Source organism: Uloborus diversus, chromosome 3 (assembly GCF_026930045.1).
Source record: "Uloborus diversus isolate 005 chromosome 3, Udiv.v.3.1, whole genome shotgun sequence".
NCBI lineage: Eukaryota > Metazoa > Arthropoda > Arachnida > Araneae > Uloboridae > Uloborus > Uloborus diversus.
In genome coordinates, this window is record NC_072733.1 from 157,361,339 (window position 1) to 157,385,627 (window position 24,289).

The 24,289-nt window shown below is 31.4% G+C and overlaps 1 protein-coding gene across 2 annotated transcripts; it reads left to right on the top strand.

Annotated features, from left to right (window-relative positions):
- The first annotated feature begins 255 nt into the window (after nt 1-255).
- Nucleotides 256-24,083, top strand: LOC129218268 (putative ferric-chelate reductase 1). Of its 2 annotated transcripts, none has more exons than XM_054852493.1 (4): nt 256-317; nt 15,262-15,468; nt 17,159-17,372; nt 23,190-24,083. In XM_054852493.1, exons 1-4 carry the CDS (start codon nt 272-274, stop codon nt 23,254-23,256), a joined length of 534 nt encoding a protein of 177 aa, XP_054708468.1. In that variant the 5' UTR covers nt 256-271; the 3' UTR covers nt 23,257-24,083. The 2 variants fall into 2 exon arrangements, with proteins under 2 accessions (XP_054708468.1, XP_054708469.1); XM_054852494.1 differs by lacking the exon at nt 256-317 and adding an exon at nt 11,966-12,053.
- Nucleotides 24,084-24,289: the final 206 nt, after the last annotated feature.

Below are 24,289 nucleotides of genomic sequence, written 5' to 3' on the forward strand. Positions count from 1 at the left end.
TTTTATTTTGAGTAAATTACAGAGCTACCGGTCAGAACGGTAGTGTACTAATACAGAAACTCTTGGTTAAATATTAATATATACAGGACGTTGCCAGCCGCTATTCTGGCGGGTGCTGGGAATTAACACTGCCTACAAGTAGGAGTTACATATCCGGTCCCAGCTCCGGGTAACTAGGCGCAGTCTTCATCTGTTGGCTGTCCTCAGTGTTGTCAAGGTATGGTCTTCGTCCGTCGCGTTCGGGAGGTTGTCACAGTCAGGGTCGTCCTTGATGATGTTAATCTGCTGCGGTGTCCTGTTGGAAGAAAGGGGAGGCAGTAAGTGTTCTCTTAATGGCATTACAGTAGTTAATGAAATCCGCATTACAGAGGTTACCGCTAGTGTCCAGAACTGGGGGGACTCTGTCGCCTATGGAAGTTCTGCAATTATCTATTAGAGAGCAATTATTTAAGTAATGGTCTATTGTACCGAGTGTGTCACATACTGTGCACATCGAATTTTGAGTAATGTTGAATCTGCTTAAGTAAGCAGGGGTCTTAAAATGCTCCGAAATTATTTGATTAGCGATAGGATCCGAAATTTTAATTTTGGGAATTCTATTGATGAAACGATAAGTTCCTCTTCCATTTGCAGTGTTGTCCCAGTCGTCCTGCCATCTAGCTAGTGCCCTCTGCTTAGCTATGAACCTGTATTTTTGCCTCGAGATGTTAAGAGGCTTGTACTCATTCATTACTGTTGCTGCCTTCGCCTCAGCATCTGCCCTTTCATTACCCGTCCAGCCGACGTGGGCTTTGATCCAGTGAAAAAATACTTTAAAGCCAGAATTAATGAGTCTGTTGTAAGCAATTAGTATTTGGAATTTTAGGGGAGTAAGTCCTTGACTAGGATTAGAAAAGCAGAGATGCTCTACTGTCCGAGTATAAGTGAAGGGTGGCACCTTTTCTGTAATTAGTTGCATAAATGAAGGCTTGTTCAATTGCTTTCATCTCTGCTTGGAAAACAGTGTTATAATTAGCGAATTTTTGCCTGAAAGATGAGACTAGGCTGTCGTAGTAATATACTACAAAGGACAGACCTGTAGACTCATCTAGATGGGAGCCATCAGTATACAAACTGTACTCTTGTAATGGCTCCTGGGGGGGCATGATCAAAATCGATTAATGAGATGTCGGCTGGATGGGTGTCCCATTGCTCCATCTCCAAAGAATCCGGAGTGATGGTTAAATCATTAATTATTATTTCGTTTAACAAATTTAGTCTTAAATCGAGAAGTGAGAGTCTGTTCTCCATCAAATGGAACAGGGGAATGCGTCCAGATAAAAGGTATAATACTTCGGTGGAAGTGGTTCTGTAACAGCCCGTGATAGCTATCAGCCAAGGTATGATACTGTTATAAGTGTAAAGCATTGTGACAAAGGGGTGGAGAGGGTCGAAAATGTTGAAAAGTGTGACATCAGTTATGCACCGCCCTTAACCATAAACAAATCACTATAAGACGACCTTTTTTAAAAATTGTACTATTATTACGACGCCCAGTGTTTTTGAATGGACAGTTATATGTTGACACGAGTAGAGTTCGTTTATTTGATACTTGGAAATTTATATTTCTAATGACGAAGAAGCAACTTTCTCGATAATAGTAGACGTTTTATAAATAACATAGTTCACACAGAAGTTTTACGTATAAATTGAGTTTTGATGCTTCATTTCATACGGGAAGATATCGAAAATTGGATAATTGGTGATTTTTATCCATTGGCGTCAATTTGTTTTGTTTCCTATGCCAGCGCGAAAAATGTTTTTCCTTTGCATACTTAAACAAAGAGTAGAGAAATATTTATTTGCATAGGGTTAACACAAAGCAACATGATATCCAAAATAAAATTATTCAAGCCAGCAATTTGTCGACCACACGAATTTCTCAATAGATTTGTTTCCTTCAATCAAAAGTACTACTTTTAGTCACTAAAATAGATAGAATAAGAAAAAAAAAATGTTGAGCCAGAAAAAACTTTTATTTTCTCAACAGATGTTTTTTTAAAACTTTTTTGAATGTCCGATTTTGGAAATAAGGCGTGGTCTTTATGACGTTATAAGTGATGTACTTTGGCGCGCGACTCCATTGCCGCGCTAAATATTTACGGTTTGCTCTCAACCACGTTTTCGGGTGCACTGTGCTCTAATGGCATCAATGAGTGGCATTTTATCGCTTTTGATGAAAAAACATTAATTTCAATCTGCGCACCGATTAAAATAGTTGTTAAAAAATATTAAATTTTTTCAAATTATTTAAAAAATGGTTAAAACCTTTGTTTTTAAGCATCCTCTTTCAGTAAAAAATACTTTGAAAATTTCGGAAACGATCCCATTACCGATTTTTTCCCTTTCATCCATTTATTTTGAGATTAACAGATAAAAAGCCAATTTGGAATAAATTATTACTGTGGTATTGTGTGTCCGTATAAAAATTATATGTTTTCAGCTATGCAGTAAACATGAGTAAGAGTAGAAATAAAAATGTTGGAAATAGTTAAATTCATACAAGTTTTCTCAAATATTCATTTATGAATATGGTCGAATTTCGACCACTGGGCGAACACTAGTTAGTATAAATAGATTTGTTAATTTATTTCATGAGACAATTTTTATTTAGCACGTATATTTGGCACAAACTTTTTAAACATCAGTAGAAGTAGTTTGGTTCACTTATATTGTGTGAGGCCATGTATTTTGGTTAAAGTTATATTTACTTATAGAAACACGTTTCAGAGGCCCATTTAATGTGCAATGTTTGCAAAATTGTTATTGAAGTGCTCAAAAATTTTAATGTAGAAAACTGAATAAGCACTCGTTAAGAGGAAAAAATTGTTACGCAAAAATTATTTCTTTGTACTCCAAGATACCTGTCCACCATCATTTAATTTCACTGTGCAATCAAATTAACACAACAGTATTATCCTTAAATCAAATGAAGTATATTTTCATCTATTTACAAATGCATTTAGTATAGTTGTCTCCTTAATGTACATTTTCAACATTTGATCGTTTAACCAAGTATTAAGAGGACCAGTAGATAAGATTTTATTTTTTGTACTTTTACTTTTAAAAGCTATCAATATTATTTTCGAAAGTCTTTTGTTTTTGTTTAAAAAACAAAAATCTCTCTTTAAATCATGGTTCGTTTCTTTTCTTTGTATTTCTCTATCTTTAAAAGATATTTTATTTACTCCAAGGAGTACTTAGCCGATTCTAAAAGATCTTACACTGCGTCATATCGTCTTGTTATATTGTCGAAATTCCGCTTCAGGCAAACTAATTTTCTCTCTAGTAAGGGACAAAAGGACAAAAAAAAATATTTTTCCATGATTCCGCTTCACCGGAGGATGCTTTGTAAAACTGTTATATGTGTTATTCATCAGTAAAATTCTTCCAATTATACGCATAAATGTGATTCGTGCTGTTTCGTACGAAAAAGACATTTTACTGTGCACAACTATTCTGGTCGAACATTATAATAACAGATTTCAAATACATTTTTTCCATTTCATTGATCGAACTTATGTCAGCAAAGTACGAACGAGCAAAGAAAATATAGTATAAGCCATGACTATTTCTGCTATATCTGAGAAATATGTACGAAGAATGTATTTCCACTAAATCACGTCTCGAGTCATGTACAATAAATAGTTTTTCAAAAAATCCGCTGAAATTCTCTCACCCACTAACCCTGATATCCTTATACAAATTTTTTACAGTGTTTGACTTCATATAACCGCTTCAAAATTAAAACAATGGTAGTGTCTCCCGCTTTTCGGCAGTAAAATCCAAAGTTGAACCCCTTCATAAAAATTCTGTACTTCATTCACTTTCCACTGCAGTTTTTTTTTTTTTTTTTAAAGACAACACTGTTAAAAAGAGAATTCATTCATTTTCCTATAACTTAGCTAACTACGCAAACTACTTCTTTATTACCTTCAGCAAAAAACTTTACATGAAAAAAAAAATCTGTGTCTTTTTCCTAAAGCTCTGCCCTTTTTTTTTTTTTTTTTTGAGGGGGGGGGGGATTTTCTCCTGTTTCTTCCTGCTCTTGCATGTTAGTTTGAAGTGCAGTGTTCAATAGTCTTTATGACACATATGATGTTTCTACGTTTATACTTTCACACGTGTATTTTCACCTCTTTTACAGAAAATAACTTAAGAAAACCCCCTTCTTTAACATCGGTATCTTCCGCAAGATTTGAAATTGGGGAACAGAACAATTTTTAAAACGTTACTTCAAGTTTTTAATAAGCTACAGGAATTTGTTCCGGAACTGGTTTTTGCTCTCGGGAGAATGCCTTAATGAAATTTTGTACTGAAATTTTAGAGCGAGATCTAACAGATAATTGTTTAACAACGGAAATTAATTGTCAAGAAAAGTTTTAAAAGTGGAAATAGGTTTATGACGTCTGTGACCTAAATTCTGAAAATAATGGCTTTCCTAAGTTTATTTTTATAAACGTGATCGAAAACAGATCACCGGAGTAATTTATAAAGCGAACTGGTTCTCCCAGCAAAATCCTTTTGGCAGAAAGATAAAAAATTTCCATTTTTTCTACTTTAAATTTTCTTTTTTCTATCTTAAATTTTCCTTCGGGTTTTTTTTTTTTTTGGAATTAGTTAACTATAAAACTTCTTTGAACAAATATTTATAACCCTTATTCAGTCACAAACTGCTTCTTATAAAGAAATAGTGTAATTAATTAATTCAACTCAAACTATTGTGCATGATGTACATTTCATTCTGAATCTTAGTTTTGAATTCGAAAAAATCTAATTCAGTTCATTTTTTAAAAAAGGAGTAGTAGATTATTTATTTATTTATTCATTTATTTCAAATTTTTATTCACTAATTTTCAAGGCCGTAAGCATGTATTGTCCCGAGAGTCAATATTGTTGAAGGATGCTTTGTATTTTTCATCTTTTGAAAGAGGAAACTTGCGCAGTATTTGGTCAGTAGAATTAGTTTAATTCTTAGCATTCTAAAATGCATTGAACGTATTCATATTGAGAGTATCAGGATAAATTTCTGTTATTTAAAACCTGAACAAATAAATATAAGCATGGTCCTCACATAAACTAAAACAAAAAAAAATTTAATTTATTTATTAACAGATATTTAAATTTATTATTTTAATTACTTATTTATTCATTTTATTTCTCATTTATTTTTAATTTTATTAATAGTAATTCCCTTCCAAAATTTGTTATTGTTACTGCTACTTTGTTGTTATTGCTATTACTGCTCTCTTATTACTACTTAACCCTTAGCAAACTTTGAGAACTTAGCTGTTTTTTTTTATGCGTGAAAATATGAAGGAGATTTTGCAGTTATAATTTTACTACCGCACTGAGCATCATGAATGATATAATGTAATGGAGAAAACTTAAAATATGAATATAAACCGTTAATTTATAGTAAAATCGTTGATGTCTTCAAAGGAAATTTTTTCCGTCTTTTAGTTACCACACCTCAGTTTCCAATCAAGTAATTAAGTGTTTAAAATCGGACAACTTTGCTCTAAATATGTTAAAATAATAAAAACAACGTCTGTAAGAGCAAATAAAAGATACTTACTTTTAATTTCTTTTATTTGCGCATAAGTTCTATATTGTTCGTTTTGTATTAGCACTTTCGTGTTAGCTTCTAAATATATTGGTAAAATTACAATATGTTATTAAACTCATTTGACTTATCAATCTACATTTCTTTTATCCAGAGACATTAAAAATAACACATTGACGTAACATTGAGCCATAATATGTAGAAATTTATGAAGTTTGTGCCTGAAAGACAAATAATACAAGTACTATGTATTAACAATATTTAAAAAAAATATTGAAAACATTATGCTTCTTTCTTTACGTGAAACTCTTTTTATATTTTCTCGAATACATGGTTTGCCCTGATCTTTTTTGAACAATAATGTAGCAATATCTCGTCTGCAAAAAAAGGGTTTTCTTTCCAATAAGTGAGCATTGTTTGTATTTTATATTCGCGAAAAATAATTTAACCAATTTTTTGACTTCACAACAGAACGTGTGTTTATTTGGTATAAATAAAAATAATGGGTCACACATTTTGTATACTGAAAATATTTTTTTTCCGAATATTGTTTCATCAAAAGGACCCGGTTTTGTAGTAAAGAAACAAGTGGTTAAAAGAATTCTGTTTCACATCAGAAGTTGCACACATTGTCTAAATTTAACTCAAGTATACATAAAAAAAATCTTAGCAGAAATTTCTGTTTTTTTTTAAGTTAAGAAAAATCGTATTGTTGTATGTACTGACATAGAAACATTGAATATGGGAACCATTAGTTATAAAGAAATCGAAGTTCTGAGGGCGAATTAACTACGTATCAAATGATTCCTTTTAACTTACATTACTTCATACAAACACATTTGAAGAAAGAAATGACGGAGAAAAAGACATTTTTTAAACACCGAAGATTTTAAAAGTTGTGAAACAGCATAGAAATAGCAAAAGAATCAAAACTCTTGATATTTTAGAGCACAACCAATAAAAGATCTTATCAATCTTCACTATTCTGTGTCAGGTTCCTAATCCTGGCAGTGTAATAGTACAGTATTTAAAAACTTGATTTTTTTTTAAATCAAAACAACTACAAAAGGAAAAAAAATGAAAGGAAGTAAAAAGTAGAGAATAAAAAGAGGTAAAAAACCCACGTAGATTTATTCCGAATACCAAATTTTATTCCGTATTTAATTCTAACATGGATTTAAACCAAATTAGAACGAATATTGATGAAATCATTTTAACTATTATAAGATTTCATGTTCCTTTGCCAAGCAGAATCAAAACCAGATATTTTCTTTAAAGCTTGTTTAAGTAATTATTTCATTCAAAAATAAAATCATGGTTTTTACATTTTTAATTTGCCTGAATTTGTCATATTTTTAATCATTAACAAAATGACTAGGTTTTACCAATTTAACTATCTTCGCATCTTGTTTTTATACGTAACAAAATACGTTTCAATTTTGAAATTTTGACAATTAACTTTAGAAACCTAGAGTAAAATTCTGGTATGAGTCAAAAAGTTTGCTAAGTCTTAAATACAATAAAATAACCTTCAATTATAAATAATTTGTGGAGCATTTGACCTTTGAATACTTATTAGCAATGGTCATTGAGAATAATTATCATGTGAAAGCCATTGAGGAAACACTGACTGATATGCCTTTTTCTCTTTAACTAGTATTTGTTTGTGCAATTTAAAAAAAAAAAAGTCAAACTTCAATGCCACCTAACCCCCTTTCAAAAGATTTTGAAGGTCCAGACATGGTCACAATTATGCAATATGTAACATGCAATCCAGATTAAAAGTAGCTTCAGAGACCTCTAAAGCATAAACTATTTATGGAGCTTAACATACAAGCAGTGCGACACGATGTTTGTAACAATGACCGAGAGACCTCATTGAAATATAAAAGTTACAATATTGAACACTCTAAACATATGAAATACCAATTTTATTAGAGTGGATTTCTTTGTTTCTATGCTTATGAGCAGAGCTAAAACGTTAACGGCTTTGTTTAAACATAGCCGAGGAAACAAAGCTTAATTCAGATTATGGTTTCGTTTGAAACAATGGCTTCCTGAGATTGCTTCATTAATGTCTTGGTTATGAAAGGGCAGATATTATGTTTCAAGGCTTTATGCTTAAAAAGAATACTCTTTATAGCGTCTATGTATGCTCCTGGTTCAGTGAATGGGGATTGGCACGCAAATCGTGAGTTAGTTTGATACGACGTTTACGTCATGGCAAAAAATCAAGAAACGTCTAAAACGTGCGTTGCCCCAAGAGCTGCTGAAGAGAAAGGAAAAGGCGGTTCTCTGACTTCTAGTTTTGAATCCGGAAGTAATGGCAAATTCTGGGTAAATGGCCAGAAGAAAGGAAAATCCCATTATGATAACAATGTTTTTCTTTGCTTTTTTCAAACTCACAAAGGCAGCCGTTAGAGTCAGCTCAGCTCGCATATACTGGCATTAGGTCAACACCAAGTTGTTTAGACTACGCCTTAGAGTCGTTGTCTGAGTGATCCTTAAGCAACTTTTGCGTGACAGTGAATTGAAACAAATGGATAAGTAGTAGGAACAAGTTTCAGAAATGTCTTCCTTCTCTAACACATGTATAAGATAACAAAAATAGAATATCGCAACAAAGTGTTTCAGACATAAGAAGAAACCAAATAATAAGATGTCACTTGATTACTCTGCGAAATATATATATATATATATATATATATATATATATATATATATATATATATATATATATATATATATATATATATATATATATATATATATATATATATATATATATATATATATATATATATATATATATATATATATATATATATATATATATATATATATATATATATATATATATATATATATATATATACAGTGAAACCCCAATTTTACGTCCCCTGAATCTAAGGTTTTCCCGCATTTAATGTGTTTTCATCGGATCCCATCATCAGTTCAGTTCCTTAAAAAACGTGAAATCAGGGTTTCAGCGTATAAATAGATACTTTCACAACTCAGTGTAACATGATTTCTAAAAAATTCCGGTTCAGTTTGAACTTATCACCAAGGTATTTTTTTAATCGCTCAAGTGACCTAGCATCTGAAATTTGTCGGGCCTTGAAGAAAATATATATTAAGCTTTTGGAATTTTCCAACAAAAAAAAAAGAAAAGATGTCTAATTGAACTTTTTAATTTAATTAGAGATTTTCTTGGAAATTTCCTCCTAAATTTGCATTAAAACTTTTCAAAACTTTTCTCTATATCGCACCGTTATATAAAGACTTAATCGGGGCACACAAGTTATATTGAGTACAAAAACATTTACTTCAGTCCAGTACTAGATCCTTACATAAATTAAAGATGTGTTCATTTATCGCACTGTCTTGTTTTAACGAAAAATGCCATTAAAATATTTTTCCGTCATTATCTACGGTAACTGGTTTACTTCAGGTCTTTGGCACTTACTTCTGCACAATATCAATTGCTGCATCTGCAAAAAGTTTCAACTAGACTTAGCTTTATAAAATAAAATTTTCCGCATTTACTGCTTTATTTCTTTCAGGGAAAAAATCTGGAACTTCAATATTCTTTATATAATTTCATTGTCAATCCGTATAATAAAGGAGGAAAACCTAATACTCTTATTTTTCCAGCACTAGAAATTCTACTTAGAGAAGTTCTAAATAAAATGTTCCGTTTTTAAAATCAATAGATTTTTTTTTTCAACTGAGGCAAACATTGAAACATTTTCATAAGTTTTTTTATTCTATTTTCTTTTCTTTTATAACGAAAATTCATGAAAAATAAAATAATAAATGAAACCGTTTTTTTAAATCAAAATATGCTTTTTCAGCTGACCAAGTCAAGTAATACATTGATAACCTCTATTTCAAAAATTTCTCAACAATATGATTCCTCTTTAGAAATGGGAGCTAGCGATTAAACAAAAATTGAAAGAATGAAAGTTTCTTCCTTATCTCTGCTTTCCTTTTAGTACTTAGAGGTGAAAGAGGAAAAAGACTTACCGTTGTTTCAGCCTTAGGAGCTTAGCCAATCGAACTGATGAAGTATAGGAGATAGATGCTTTTAAGCTTTCCCCAAAGAGTGGAAACATTATGGCTAACTTTTTCCTTTCTCTTCTGCTCTCAGACAGGTTAATACTGATAAGTGACTTATTTGGAAATAATCAAGTGTATCGCAAGAAAATAAGGGATATTAAGCGCTAAGATGTTGAAGCGAAATGCATCAAGAATTGAACTATTGTATTTATCGCAGGTAAAAAGAAAACACTAAAAACTATATTACGGTTAGTATTTTGGAAAAGCATGAATGGGTCATTGGAAAGAAATGCTGTCTTATTTTTCAATGAGTTGATCATTTTTCAATGAACTGATCATTTTCTCAAGCAGAGATTTATTTTAAAATGAGCTGATCATTTCCTCAAACAGAGATTTATTTTTCAATGAGCTGATCATTTCCTCAAACAGAGATTTTTTTTTCAATGAGTTGATCATTTCCTCAAACAGAGATTTATTTTTCAATGAGCTGATCATTTCCTCAAACAGAGATTTTAATTTTTGAGGGTCAAAGTTAACATTCTTTCTTTTTGGTTTTCGAAATATGATGAAACGGGCAAAAGTTAATGAATGTGTAATATCTACTTTCTTCTGGTAAAATTTTGAAGAGCAAACAATTAATCGATGGTTTTAAACACATTTTTGGAAATGTTTGCTAAAGTATAGATATATAATTATACCACAAGATCTTAAAGAAAGTTTTAAAGTTCGTATCATAGAATTGCATATTTATGCGTGACTTTGGGAAAAATCTAGTATTTTAAAGCTAAGACACAAAACAACTGTATCAAAAACACTTTCGACTTCTATAAACTCCTGCATTGTCGTTATGCGGTTTTTAGCCTACTTATCCGTAAAAGTGGGCGAGCACAAGAGCAGACTTAATGAACCGCCAAACTACTACCACACATTTAAAGATGCTAAAGATAAAATGATTAACTTCAGGAATATTGAAAACCAAGAATCATGAGCGTACGGTTTTCCTCGTACGAAGAAACATGTCTGGCAGTATGAAGATCTATTTGTTCTTTCCCCCTGATAGCTTATAAAGAATTAGTTTGATTCGGGCAAAGCTTTTTTTTTTTTTTTTTTTTTTGTTGGAAGAGTAAGAATTTTTTTTTTAACTTTTAGAAAGCATCGATTTTAAAGTAAATATGTTTCACTCAAAATTAGAAACTTTATGTAATTTAGTAAAATATTAAATTTTTCATACTGTACTTATTCAGTTAGTTTGCATATTCATTTTTTTTAATTTCATAAATGGGGAAAATTTCATTGCGATTCAAAACTACGGTTGATGAAAAATGTGATTGATTAAAAAAGAAAAAAAAAATCTGTAAGAATTACAAGAATGTAATGCTTACTATTTGAGAGGATAAATTGGACATTGTTCCAGTAATGTGTGGTCAAAAAAGGATGCACAGATAAGATATTAAATTTTGCAGAACAAACATAAAGGCGTTTGTCGAAGTAAAAAAAAAACAATATATTTATCCTTAAAATACCTTAGTTTTGCATCTTTTCTGACCATTTTTGAAAATACAATAATGCATCTAGGATTAACGGTTGCGAAAATAGACGTTATTCACTTTAAATCTCTTCTCTCTCTCTGTATATATATGAAACAGTTTTTAAAAATAGCAAACAAATCAAAATTACTTGCACTTTGAAACAAAAGCAATTAAGTATATTATTTCGTCTATGTCAGGTCCCTAATATGGGAGAGTGTAATGACGCATAATTAAAATATCAAACAAATATGTTTTCTAAATTTTCATTTGGAAAGCAAATGCAGGAAGAAAATGAAGAAAGAAAAAAAAAGATTAATATCATTATCTCTCATGAGTGAAGCAGTTGTAATATTTTCTCCCATTTAAATTTAGGTTAGAATCACAATAAACTCAACCTATCACAGGAATAAGTAATGCTAAACTTAGTATCTTGTAAGAAGTAACATTAATTTTCGATTTGAAACTAGGCTTTTCTGAAAAGTGACGCAAACTAATCGGAAGAAACATGTGTTTTGAAACAGTCGACAAAAGTCACCTTATCTCAACGTTTCGCAACATCGATCTAACGATATAACGTCAAAGATCAAATTTATTCACATCAGCCGCTTTCTGTAACTACTGAAGCAGTCAAGCATAAATAAATATGATCAAGACTATTTTGCTTTCTTTCTCACTCCTTTTTTTTTTTTTGATAAATTACCTGAATGGGTATTGCACACCTGGAAATTCGAAGTGATGGATGTGTGTTTCAGAGTTTAAAGTAATACATATGTTTTGTTCTCAAGAATTCCATTTCAGCGCACGTGCTATCACTTAACTTGTTGTCTGATCTCTTTACTTTACGTCTTCGATGATTACAGGTGTTGCTTTAGCTAATCATTTGCGTTTTTTTTTTCTTTTTTTTTTTTTTTTTTAAAGAAACTGAACATCAATTTATACACTTTGCTTTCTGTTTTGCGGTTTGTTTATGTTTGTGCGAACCTTGTTGCAATAAGTCTCATCCTTTCCAAACAATGAATAAAATTGTTATTTCCTAAAGATACTATAAACAAATTTTTAAAAAATGGAGCTTGAATCATCAATTGTCCCTTCTTAGATTACATAGTAAACTAAGCAAATTTGAATACTTTGAAGCATTGCTGTCCGACCACTACAGTATGTCTCGAGTGCCATACATGCCCCGCAAAGCGGATTCATGTGGACAGTTGTCATGTTTAATGTAATAGGAAAATACATTCTGAAATTTTTCAGAACAAACGAACATATTCATTATTTATTACGAGTGGTTGTTGCTAATTTGAAGCCGAATAGTCTGAAATTGTTTTCAAAAAATTGGATGGAAGCTTCGTATGTATAAAATAAGCATTTTGTAATCTTAATAAACACTCTTAGTCTTTATTAAGTCTAGTTAAGTTAAGTTGTCTTTTGTTTCCCTTATCCGCGTTTCCCCCGTACTGTCTCCAAACATTGAAATACATTTTAATATTATGTATGCTCTTGCGTTTATGACCAGGACTTAATTTGTATAGGAGTGTACGGGAGCTCAGCTACCATACTTTTTAATTATTTTTATTTTTTTTTAATTATCGGCGTAATTTAGGCTATTTACATATTAAAGTAGTTTCTTAAGACTGCAGGGTTCACTCACTTCTTTTAAATCAAGCCCTAGGTATGACTCACTGGTTAAAAAAAGTTGTTTTTCTTTCCAATAGGGCTGTATAAGAGACCCACCTCAAGAGGCGTCTGGGCCATAACCAGACCTAGTGCGCTCCCCAACAATGCATCAGTCTTTTGTGTGTCACCATTAAGGCGCTGATGCATGACACAGTAACACTACTGTGTCATTGACGCCCAGTTTCCACCAGATGGAGGCACCTGGGCTCTCTTTGATGCAAAATTGCACTAGGAATTTAATTTAGCCGAGGGATATTCTAAGCCAAACGAATACCCAAGGGATCTTTTACATCCCGCATAATCATACGACATGGGCGCTGAAGATTTTCTGCATCTCGAAAATCCACCGACTGGCCACCCAGGTCAGAACCTGGGTCCCCAGGCGTAGAAGGCCAGCGCCTAACCATCACGCCACCAGCTCGCTTTAAAAAAAAAAGTTGTTCGCCTTAGGATTAAAGCAAAATTCATGTAATATACGAGCATTATGTGATATTTTGAAAATCATCATTGAACTTCACATTCATAATTTCTCACATTCATCCAGTATTAGTACCAAGCTTATATTGAATTTTGATCCCCACTTTATAAGGCCAGAAAATTGTACATTTTTTTTTTCTAATGAACCTTTATTTAAATGTAGTGTGTTTGAGAGCAAATAGGTATTTTTGAACTAAGCATGGAACTCATATTCTTTTGTATATACCTGCAATAGTTTAAATGAGATCAAGAGATGTAATAATTGCTCCCGTGAAAAGTATTTTTCAAATTTCCTTTGATTTCGTTTGGAGGGTAATTTTATATTTGTACATAGCAAAGCTTTTCCCGCTAAAACTGTTTTTTAGTTTATTTTTTATAAAAACTCAAAAAAACTCTTTTCTGTTTTACTTTCACTGTCTTATGCTAGCTTTTATCGCGGCATGTAATTTCTTTTATTTAGTCTCACTTCTTTCTTCAGTAAAAACCATTTATATATTGACTATTTTCTTGCATGCACAGGCACACATTGACCAAGTTAAAATCTTTAACCTATGAAACATTTTCGTAGAAAAACGTAGAAACAAATTGCAACAAAATAACGTTCAAAAGCACAACGTAATTAAAATATTGCTAATCATTTTGAAAAAACAAGGAGCCTTAGTTTTAGTTAAAAATCGAACCCTCTTGAAACTCAAAACGTTTTCGTGCAAAAATACTTTTCCTTGCAGTTCCAAATCAAGTAGATACACTTATTAGTAAAATATTTTCCTGTGACGGGGATGCTGACAACTGTCCATACATGAACATATATTAACGTACTAGGATTGGCAATATGGCGTCAAACCAAGGTTTCTACGGATGGGATAATACTCATATCTCCTGTAACTGCGTATGAACCGTAGATTGCGCGCGTAACCGTAGATGCAATATTTGTTGCAAATTGCACTTTTTGACGTAAGACTTTTTGAAATAAAGTATATGTTGCTTGTCTAATTTTATCCAGATTTTATTTCCGTCAAAATTACTACATATACTATATCATGTATGTAACTGTCGCCACCAGCCACTGGATGACGAATTGGAAAAAGGGTAAAGTAAAAAATATTTGCCAGTAGCCACCTAATAGCGATCTTTAAAATAAATATTTTTCAAATAAAAAAAGAACCGACTTCAAAAACAAAAAGGAACTAAAAAGTAAAAAATAATTGGTCATGCATACGATTTCCTGCCCAAAAGTATAAATTAAATTTATTTTATAATTTCAGTACAAAAATTAACTAAATGAAAACTGATTTTAATTACTATACGATGAATTATTTTAATACCTTACTAATTATATACAATCTCTTAATTTTTAATAACCATTTGAAGTCGGGACCTCCTATAAACTGTACTACCTAACCTTATTTATTACGTTAGGTTAACGTTTAAAACGTTATTATTAACGTTTTATCTGACGATTCGGCGTAATTATTATCATTCGGCAAAATTTGGAGTTCCATTCGGCAAAATGAGAATTTCCACCCTCACAAAAATTTAAGTTCGGAGCACCCCTGCACACTCGTTTCAAAATTAAAATTTGACCTAAAATTGAATTTGATGCAGAAAATGTGTAGTGTAAACACGTTTTTTTTGTTTTCGTTATGTTAATTTTTATGCCCGCAAGAGTACTTTTGCACTGAAAATAAAATATAACTGAGGATAAAACTTATTAAATTATTCTAAAAGAGAAGTTTCTTCTGAAGTTGCTATTCTGTTTTATCAGATCTACCGAGACAACACTCCAATTTATGACATCCTCAGTGGTGTACCATAATAACAAAAAGATAGTCGTTAGAAGATTTCTTTTTCCTTACTAATAACTTCAAGAACAGGTTCATTAAATAAATATTTATTTGTCTATTTGTTTATTTTCAGTTCAATCAAAGAAAATGCTGAGAGCATTTTTGGTGGTTTCCATTGTCATTGCACCTTTAGCATTGGGATGGCCTACTGGTGCACCAGCAAAAGCATGTGAAGCTATGCTGCCTAAGCACGGAAGTAACAGACCTCAACCAGCACATTTGTCTCCATTCTCTTTTGTTCAGTCTACAGATTCTTACAGACCTGGTGACCAAGTAATAGGTATGTTGAAGCTCCGTAATTAAAGTTCGTTTCTTTGCAAAATTTTCAACCACTTACTTTTTATTTTATTTTTTCATTTTCTTTTTGAGTTTTTCTTCACTTAATTTTTTTTGTTTTTTTTTCTTATTATTATTATTATTATTATTATTATTATTATTATAATTATTGTGGTTGTTACTACTACTATTATTATTATTGTTGTTGTTACTGTTACTATTACTATTATTATTGTTGTTGTTGCAATAACTATTATTTTTATTATTATTACTATTATTATCATTATTATTATAACTATTACTTTTTTTTTTACTTTTGATCATGATATTTTTACGAGAAACCCTACGATTGCGGCCATAAACATTTAATTTTATTTTTTATATGTTTTCTTTATTATTTATTTTTTATGAAAAAGTAAACTAAAAAGTAGAATAAATAATGAAAATAGAAGCGTGAGTGTTTAAAGAAGCACGACTTTTTTAAATTTTTATTTCAGTTGTAAGAGTCCCACATAAGCACACTTAAGCAAAAATTATACACTATGTTACAAGACAAAAGTTTCTTATGAATTTTGGTACCATAAAAAGGTGACGAATGCAGACGGAGCACATGGTTTCTATAACAAAATATAAAAAGCTAGTGCTGTAAGTGACAAATGACAACGCCGTCTTACTTGCTCTCTTCGGATTTTGTTCGCTGCTCATATGTAACAGCCGTTTCAATCATGCTGCATTCTTTTTTTTTTTTTTTTTTAATTTTCACTATTTTTGTCAGTTTTTTTACGTTTAGGGAATTTTTCAAATTATCTGTTTGTATTTCGTCTATCTATGGTAAATGGTGAAGCTAGAGCCGTTAAAGCACAAAAATTACAGAACTATTGTACAAATGTTTAATCGCTGTTTAATAAGGCTATAAGAAAAGTAAATTTATTTGCCTACTAAATGTAGAAGTTTCGCTCAAAAAATCTTATTCTGCATCGAAAAAACGGGATTTTTGTAATTCCGAAGCTCAGGTATTCAATAATTTTGAAATTTCGTGTTTCCATAGCGTTGGTTTTATCATGTACTTTGCCTGTTTCATTGGTAAACTGCTTTATTTTCTTTCTTTTTTTCTCTTTTTGGTTTTGGATCATGAAAAAACATATATGAATAGAGTGAAAAATTCTGCATTGGTTGAAAATTTTCCGAAGCATAAAATGTAGAAATCATACATGAATAAATGTAATGAATGCAAAAAAAATATATTATATAAACTGAATTTAGTTGCGAAAAGAAAACTTTACAAATTTAAACTCCTAAGAAAAATCAAAACACAAATTTTTAATGGTGTCCATAACATTTAATATTTTCTTAAAATAAAGCAAACTTCTCGCATTAATTCCTTAAAATGGAAAAATAAAACTTTTAGTATCACTTTTTTTTATTTAAAAGATATTCATGCATTAACTTCTTAAGATGCAAAGAAACTTCTTAGATTTCAAAAAAATTTTTTTGCGTATCTTTTTTTTTTTTTTGATGCTTGAGGATGAAATAATTACAGAAGACCCTTAATTAAGAACTATATTTTTATTTTCGCGCATTAATCAATATTACTGAAATTAGAAAAACTTTTAAAGTGAAGAAGCCAATGCCTATTCGTAGAAGTAGACATCAAATACTAATTAGTTACTTAATGTTAATTTCGTTTGTTTTAGTGTATGTACAAGCACCAACTGGCACTCCATTCAAAGGCATGATGGTTCAAGCTTATGATCCAAGAACCAACAACACAATTGGGGAGTTCCTTGAAGGAGTCGGGTTGAAAAAAATTTCAGAGTGTGCCAGCATGTCACACAGTGACAACAGAGATAAGAAATCTGCTACCCTTGTTTGGGTAGCGCCTCAAGAATCAGGAAATGTTCGATTCAGGTATGGTTTTTGTAAATAGTCATGTAAATCATTTTTGATTCCGACTGTCAAATTAATTTACTTTTTTAAAACATCTCTCTCATTTTTTTGAAGGGAGACTTTTAATGTGAGGGCTTTGAAATTCTGATCCCCCAGCTTTTGTGACGGCGGAAGTGACGTAGTTGTTTTTGTGTGAGGTTAATTCGCACATGCGCTCTTCTTGCTTTCTTTCTTTCCCATTGTCCGCGCGTTCAGGCGTAAGGTTGCCAACTTAGGGGTTTTCCCCCAAAATTTAGGGGGAAAATTTTAGAATGGGATTTTTTTAGGGGGATAAAATTTTTCGAGGCAAATCTAGGGGTTTGAATTTTAGGGTTTTATCAGGTAAAAATGCTTTTATTTTACCTTTGGAAATGCTATTGTTCGACGATTTTTGATCAGAAATGACATAAAAATGATAAAAATGCCTTTACTCACTCAGTAATGAAAAATAGCAATGGTCACGTAATCTTTTAATCCCACTTGTGACGTCACAGTTAAAGGATCACGTGACTTACTGACGTCATATGCATTTATCCAATCGCGTTTAGGAGTTTTTAGGGGTTTTATGAGTTGAGTTTAGGGGGAAACATTTTTAGGAGTTGGCAACCCCATTGAGCACAGCTGCTGGTTACCAACAGAGTGTCCGTTGAAACACGTGTGTATAAGCAACGCGTTTCAAATATTGTTCGGTGTTCTCCTGGTTTATAATGTAATTTTTTTAATTTAAATTTACAACTTTGTTGTGAATATGCCTAAAACATCTTGGCTGGGACTCGATCCGGGGGCTAATGGATTCGAAGCTTCGCTCTCTATTGATTGAGTCACTGAGATTGCAGGGCAAACTGCGCTGTGCGGCAGTATTAGTATGCAAACGAAACCCGCGTTGAAGAAAGCCTGGTGTTAAACTTCAGACGGATAGTTTGATTGATGTTCGACTGTTTCAGTTATTAAAAGGAGAAGATTTCATTCGTTCATATTTGAAACGAGTTCGTTTAAAACGAGGTATGAAAATTTGATTTTTAACGGAAAATATTTAAGAGGAGCTATTATTTACTTTAAGAATTTAGTTACCTTCCTAGATATGCTCAAAATTCATTTTACCGAACTTTTCATCAATTATTTTTGCGACATAGCAACTAGAAACTGTAGTAAAGTTCATTTACAAGTACTTGAAACGAGTTTGGATCCAAAACGCTCTTGGAATCAAAATGAAGGTTATGTTACCCAGGGGTCGGCAAGTAGTTTTAATTCGAGTTCGGATACTTTTAAAAAAAAATTCATCGAGGTCTAGGGAAAAAAATGTATGCTTTACTTTTTTTTCCACTCTGAAATCGATCTAAATAGAACCGATAGGCGCATTTGTATTCAAAAATCAACGGGAGAAATTACGTTCACGATTTTGAGATTTTGTAAGTGAGCTTTTGAGATTTTGCAAGGAACAGTTGCTAATGCAACGAGTCTGTGTTCGTGGGCGGCAACACAGACTTTCGAAATGTTTGAAATTGTTGTTCTAAAAACACAGTATGGGTGGCTGCATACACTTTCGAAAATTATTTGGTGATATCTGGGGAAAAAAGATTCTGGTGGCCTCCTTGGAAACTTTTCAGTATTGATGTCGTAAAAACACAATTATATACCATATTTGCTGTGTTTAAGGAAAGAGATAGGGCTCAGGGACAGTCCCCGACCGATATAATTCTCTTTTCCTAAGTTTTGAGTCATATTTGCCCTTCAAAAGTTTCCCAAACGTATGTTAACCATACATGGTTGCCAAGTCAATGGTACAAATCAGTCAACTGATAATTTAGAATTTTTTATGATGGACTGAAAACTAGAACTTAGAAAACTGGTTAAAAACGATGGTATTGTGATCCGCAGAACAATAGTTTTATGTAATTTAACTTACCAAATGCATTGCTTTCCACTGAAAAATATTCTAAAGTAACTTATTTGTGTAAGTTATACTTTCAAAGTATAACTTACGATCGATCAAAGTAATTTTGGATCGATCGCGGTCCGTATCTGGACCGCGGTCTGCCAGTTGCCGACCGCTAGTTTAGCCTGTCTTCTGCAGGGGTTCTAGGATGAGTCACTGATTCATCGAGTTCGTCGAATTGACAGGCAACGCAACCCTTTTCCCTAATGTAGATTTTTCATGTAATAAAAAAATTTCATTACTATCGTGTGTTTTTACAAAATACAAATATTCTTTTTTTTTTTTTAATATCTCAGTGATATACTGTTGATATCAGTATATGATGCAGAAAAACCAACGAATGCAATGGTTCGAAAACTTAAAAAACGAAAGGTGGAAAAGATACATTTAACAGACTAAAACACTCTCAAAAGTTGACATTTTGGTGAATTTCTAGATAACTAGCCAACGCTCTTTTTTTTTTTTGTAACTTTTGTCAGGTTAAAAGTTTGCTTGAGCTATAATTTTTCAGTAAAATTTAATTTAATTACGCTTGCATTCTTGCATTTGAGGGATGAGCGACACTTTGAAGAAGCACAAAATATGTTTTTTTTTTTTGCCCATCCCACATCGCAAAAAAAAGCTGAAAATAACCTCTTAACTTAAAAAATTAGTTTTACTTGGTATGTAAAATTATTTTATATATTTCTGCAAAAGTATCATTTTATTCAAGAAGGTATAAGCATTTCTTTAAAAAATAAAAATTTTCTGCGAAAGTTTTTGTCTCATAACAATTTTTCAACAACTTGACCGAACATTCACAAAACTTGACACCATAAAAATAGAAATATTCTGAAAAAAATGAAACTAAAGTATTCAAAATATGATAAACAATGTGAATATTTAAAGGATTTTTTTGTTGCGCATACACGACATATACAGATTCATAACCGTCATAAGTTTGTAGCCAAGTGTATATAGGTCAACTTATTTTTAAGAAATCCTGTAGATATCGTAAAAATGTTTTAAAAGATCGATAATTGCATTTCGATGATTGTTGGATAGACATATATTATTTTTCAATAATCATTAAGACTTGTTCAGAATCCTTCAATGATTCAAGATAAAAATTGCCCTATTACTTTATCCTTGGGTGGGGGTAACATCTCTCCCAAGTGCGATGGCCCACCCCCTTAATTGTTACGTAGTAACTACTAGCATTAGAGCCCTCAAAATACGATCACAGAATCCCCCCCCCAACGATTTTTTTTCCAATGGCGCAGTCTGTGCCAAGGATCCTCTCGTGGACACCCCTGTCTTATCATCCATTTACTATCTGAGAATAAGTTTGTTAGATCAGAAAAAATATTCCTAAATTTTTATGATATTCAACTGGAGATTTGAAAATAAGTTACATTGCTTTTATTTAATATGAACTACGAAGGTTATTAATTGCTATCTTTAGCACATGCTCTGTCAAATATTGATTTCTTTAAATGTTCATAATTCATGAAATTTTCGATACTTTTATTTCAAATTTCAGTATAATGTTTCGCAGGAACGTTTTAAAGTTTTATGAAAGTTTGGTAATAGTTATTAGAAAACTTTGCCTGTTATGCGCAAAACACCTAAGTAACATAGGTATTTTTGATAGAAACGCTTATATCATCTATGCATATAATAAAACAAGATATTTGTTTGTGTCTGTAATTTGATGTACCTCGGAACTCAATTTTGAAAATTTAATTGGAAAAAAAATATTATTAAACGTTTTATGTGATTTTTGGCACTTTTCCATTTGCCCCAGAGACAAAGAGTAAATGGCAATTGATTTCTTTTCCCATGAAGTTGATTCAGGCACATAGCAAACAATACTCAATGAGAAGCCCATGACGTGAGCAACTGAAGCCCTGAATGGGATCTAAAACCATTCAAAGAGAAAAATAATTTTAAAAGTTAAATAATGCTATATATTCACACAAAATACCCGTAAAAATGAAGTTTACATTAAAGTTAAATATTCTAAAAGTAGGAAGAATAACAACATTAGTTTCTGTCATTTACCCTAGTGTGCAGTATGTGTGGGGCAAATGGAATCAGGGCAGGTAAATAAGGTAATCAAGGCAGGTATAACTCATAACTACATGTGTTTAGCAACCTTTTACGCAACAAACAACACTAATTCTTCCAGTTACCTCGTAGTTGTAGACCTGCTGGAGAGGAAAATGAAAGATCACAAGACTTTCAAAAACAACTTTTTCCTTAGTGCCATCTTAAAACAATGATGACGTCGAGACAATTGTTTGGGAACATGTAGAAGTCTCGGAATGTCGTCTTTATTAGACTAGTCTTTACTGGCCAATGATTCAGATTCAAAACTTACCACAATGGTGGCAATACTTTATGTCTTCATTTACCCTAACTGACTCGGCTCGAGTCTTTTTTAAAACTTTACTCTTGAAATTATAAAGAAGTTTTGTTGACAGAAAAAACCACAGTAACACAATTTCTAACAGATTTATACCTACTGTTCGTTCTTCACGAGAAAAGTTCCCACCATCATTACATCAATTATTGGAATCAAATTTAAAATACAAAAGTCACATTAAAATACCACAACATACTTCTATGCAATATATATATATTTTTTAAATTCAGACAGTTTGAAAATAAAATGGTGCCAGCCATTTTTAAAGTAAAAGTTCCAAGCTGTCCCAATGTACAACATCCTGTTGCACTATGAGAAAGTCTTCATGATTCAGGAAATAGCCATATACTTGAACCAATTTTGCACCAGAAAACAAAAAAAAAAAAAAAAAAAATTCATGGTAGTGATATAAATCATGAATATTTAACAATGCATTATGAATTATGAATTTATTATCTAAACTAAAGGTGTTTAAAAGACTACATAAGATTAGAACATTGTTTCATGTTCCTAAACATATCTTAATTATTAAGAACCATGCATATGTTGTACCTTAGAACGTGTCCTAAGGTACAAAATGTTTGGCTGTCCCAAGGTACAATCACCAAGTGGTTTAAGAAAAACCAAAATGATGGTCGATCTCGATGCACTATCATTATTTTCCCATAAACAAATTATTTCAAGTACTTCTCTTTTATAACAAAATAAAATTCAGTCGATTGAATTTACAAATACAAAGACATAAAATGAAATAAAAATGAATAAAATATTTACTTTTGAGTCATGAATTCTTTTTTCTCTCACAAAAGCGTCAATTTTACTCATTTGATGCTGATTTTTACTATGGCACCATTTAGTTGTGAAGGTTACTATTAGAGATTACAAAAACATGGCTGCTAAAAATGGATTCTTAGAAATTGGCAGTGTCCCAAGGTACTCTCCCCTACAGTTTTTTTTTTTTTTCATCTGTAAAATAGTTTTTTATGTGGTTCTTATGTTCTGCAGTACGAAGAGACATATTCGAAAGAAATGATGTTCGTTGCAATTACTACTAATTTACTAAGTATTTAAATACTTTAATAGCGGAAATTGGCGAAGGATAAAAATTATTAAGATCACTCTAAATGTTCGTAAGTTTTATCATTTAAGTTTATGTGAGTTAATCATTGAAATATTTAGAGCATTCTAAACGTTCACAAAGGCATTAATACCCTACGTTGCTAAATCTGACTCGTCTTCAAACTAGCTGTCATTGTGAGACGACTTCGGATACCATCAAAGCTATCTTATTACTATATCAAGGAGATTCGATTGACGTTTGAAGACAATACTATGGGCTTTCATACAAAAAAAATAATTGTAAAAATGTAATTATTTTATACTTGTATTTTGTGTACCTGATTGACTTAAAATGGTTCATAAATAATAGTAATTTGTTTATTTTGTATTTTTTTAGAGCCACAATTGTTCAACAATTCAACACATTTTATCACGGACTCCAAGCTACTGTTCAAAAAGCTTAATTAAGGACGAAAAGGAGAGAAGACATTTCTTGTGGTATCAAAACCTGCATTTGTATCGCTCATATACACATTTTAACTGAATGCTCATCTGATAATAGCGCACGATGAAAGAAGTGGGCACGTATTACTGCAGCAACGAAGTTTATCAACCCATACCGAAAGCTGTGCAAAAATAAGAGCTATTAATTTGAAGACTATCATAGTTCTTACTTTTGTATATAGTTCTGCATCAATAACTAGTCGTTGAATTATAATTTTTTAAGCTATTTTAAAAGTTTATGAAGAAAAGATGAAACGAAACATTTTATTTAGTTAAAAAACTTGAGGTCGTGGAAAAAATCACATCATCATAGGAACGCTTTGTATTCCTTATAAGATTGATTGTGTTGAACGTAAAATATTATTATAACATTTAATAGTACTTTGTAAATTGAATATAAAGGAACTTGTACCACAGTATGTCCCTACGTAATTGTCACGTCTTTACTAAAAAGAAAGGTCAAAAATATTTTAGTTTGAAAAACAAAGCATCTTTTTCGTTTAATGGAGATATTTTTTCTACTACGTATTAATTTCATATTAAATTCCATTAGCAACGATTTCGTTTCATCTCGAGTTTTTAAATCTGCTAACAATCCGTTCATACTATAATAAAACTACACATGATCAAAGTGTATTAAAGCGTAAGATAAAGTATTATGTGCCTTAAATCCAAAATTAATAGTTACAACATTCATTTCTTTCACGCACGTTATTTTAAATCATTACAAAAAAAAGAGAATGTAATTTTTTTTTCTCACGTGCCCTGTTAGAAGATCATTTGAAGTTCTGCCACGTTTCAATAAATTGTTTTGATAAAATATGTGTATGTGTAATTCTTTGTTAAAATTTACACTCAAACTATAATTTTTAACATTATTTTATCTGTACTTCCTTAAATAAATTACGGCAAATACAAATCAAATCTGTAAATATCTGTTTTTGCCATCCATCATTTCAATGAACTGTAAAATCATTGTATTAACTTTTTCAG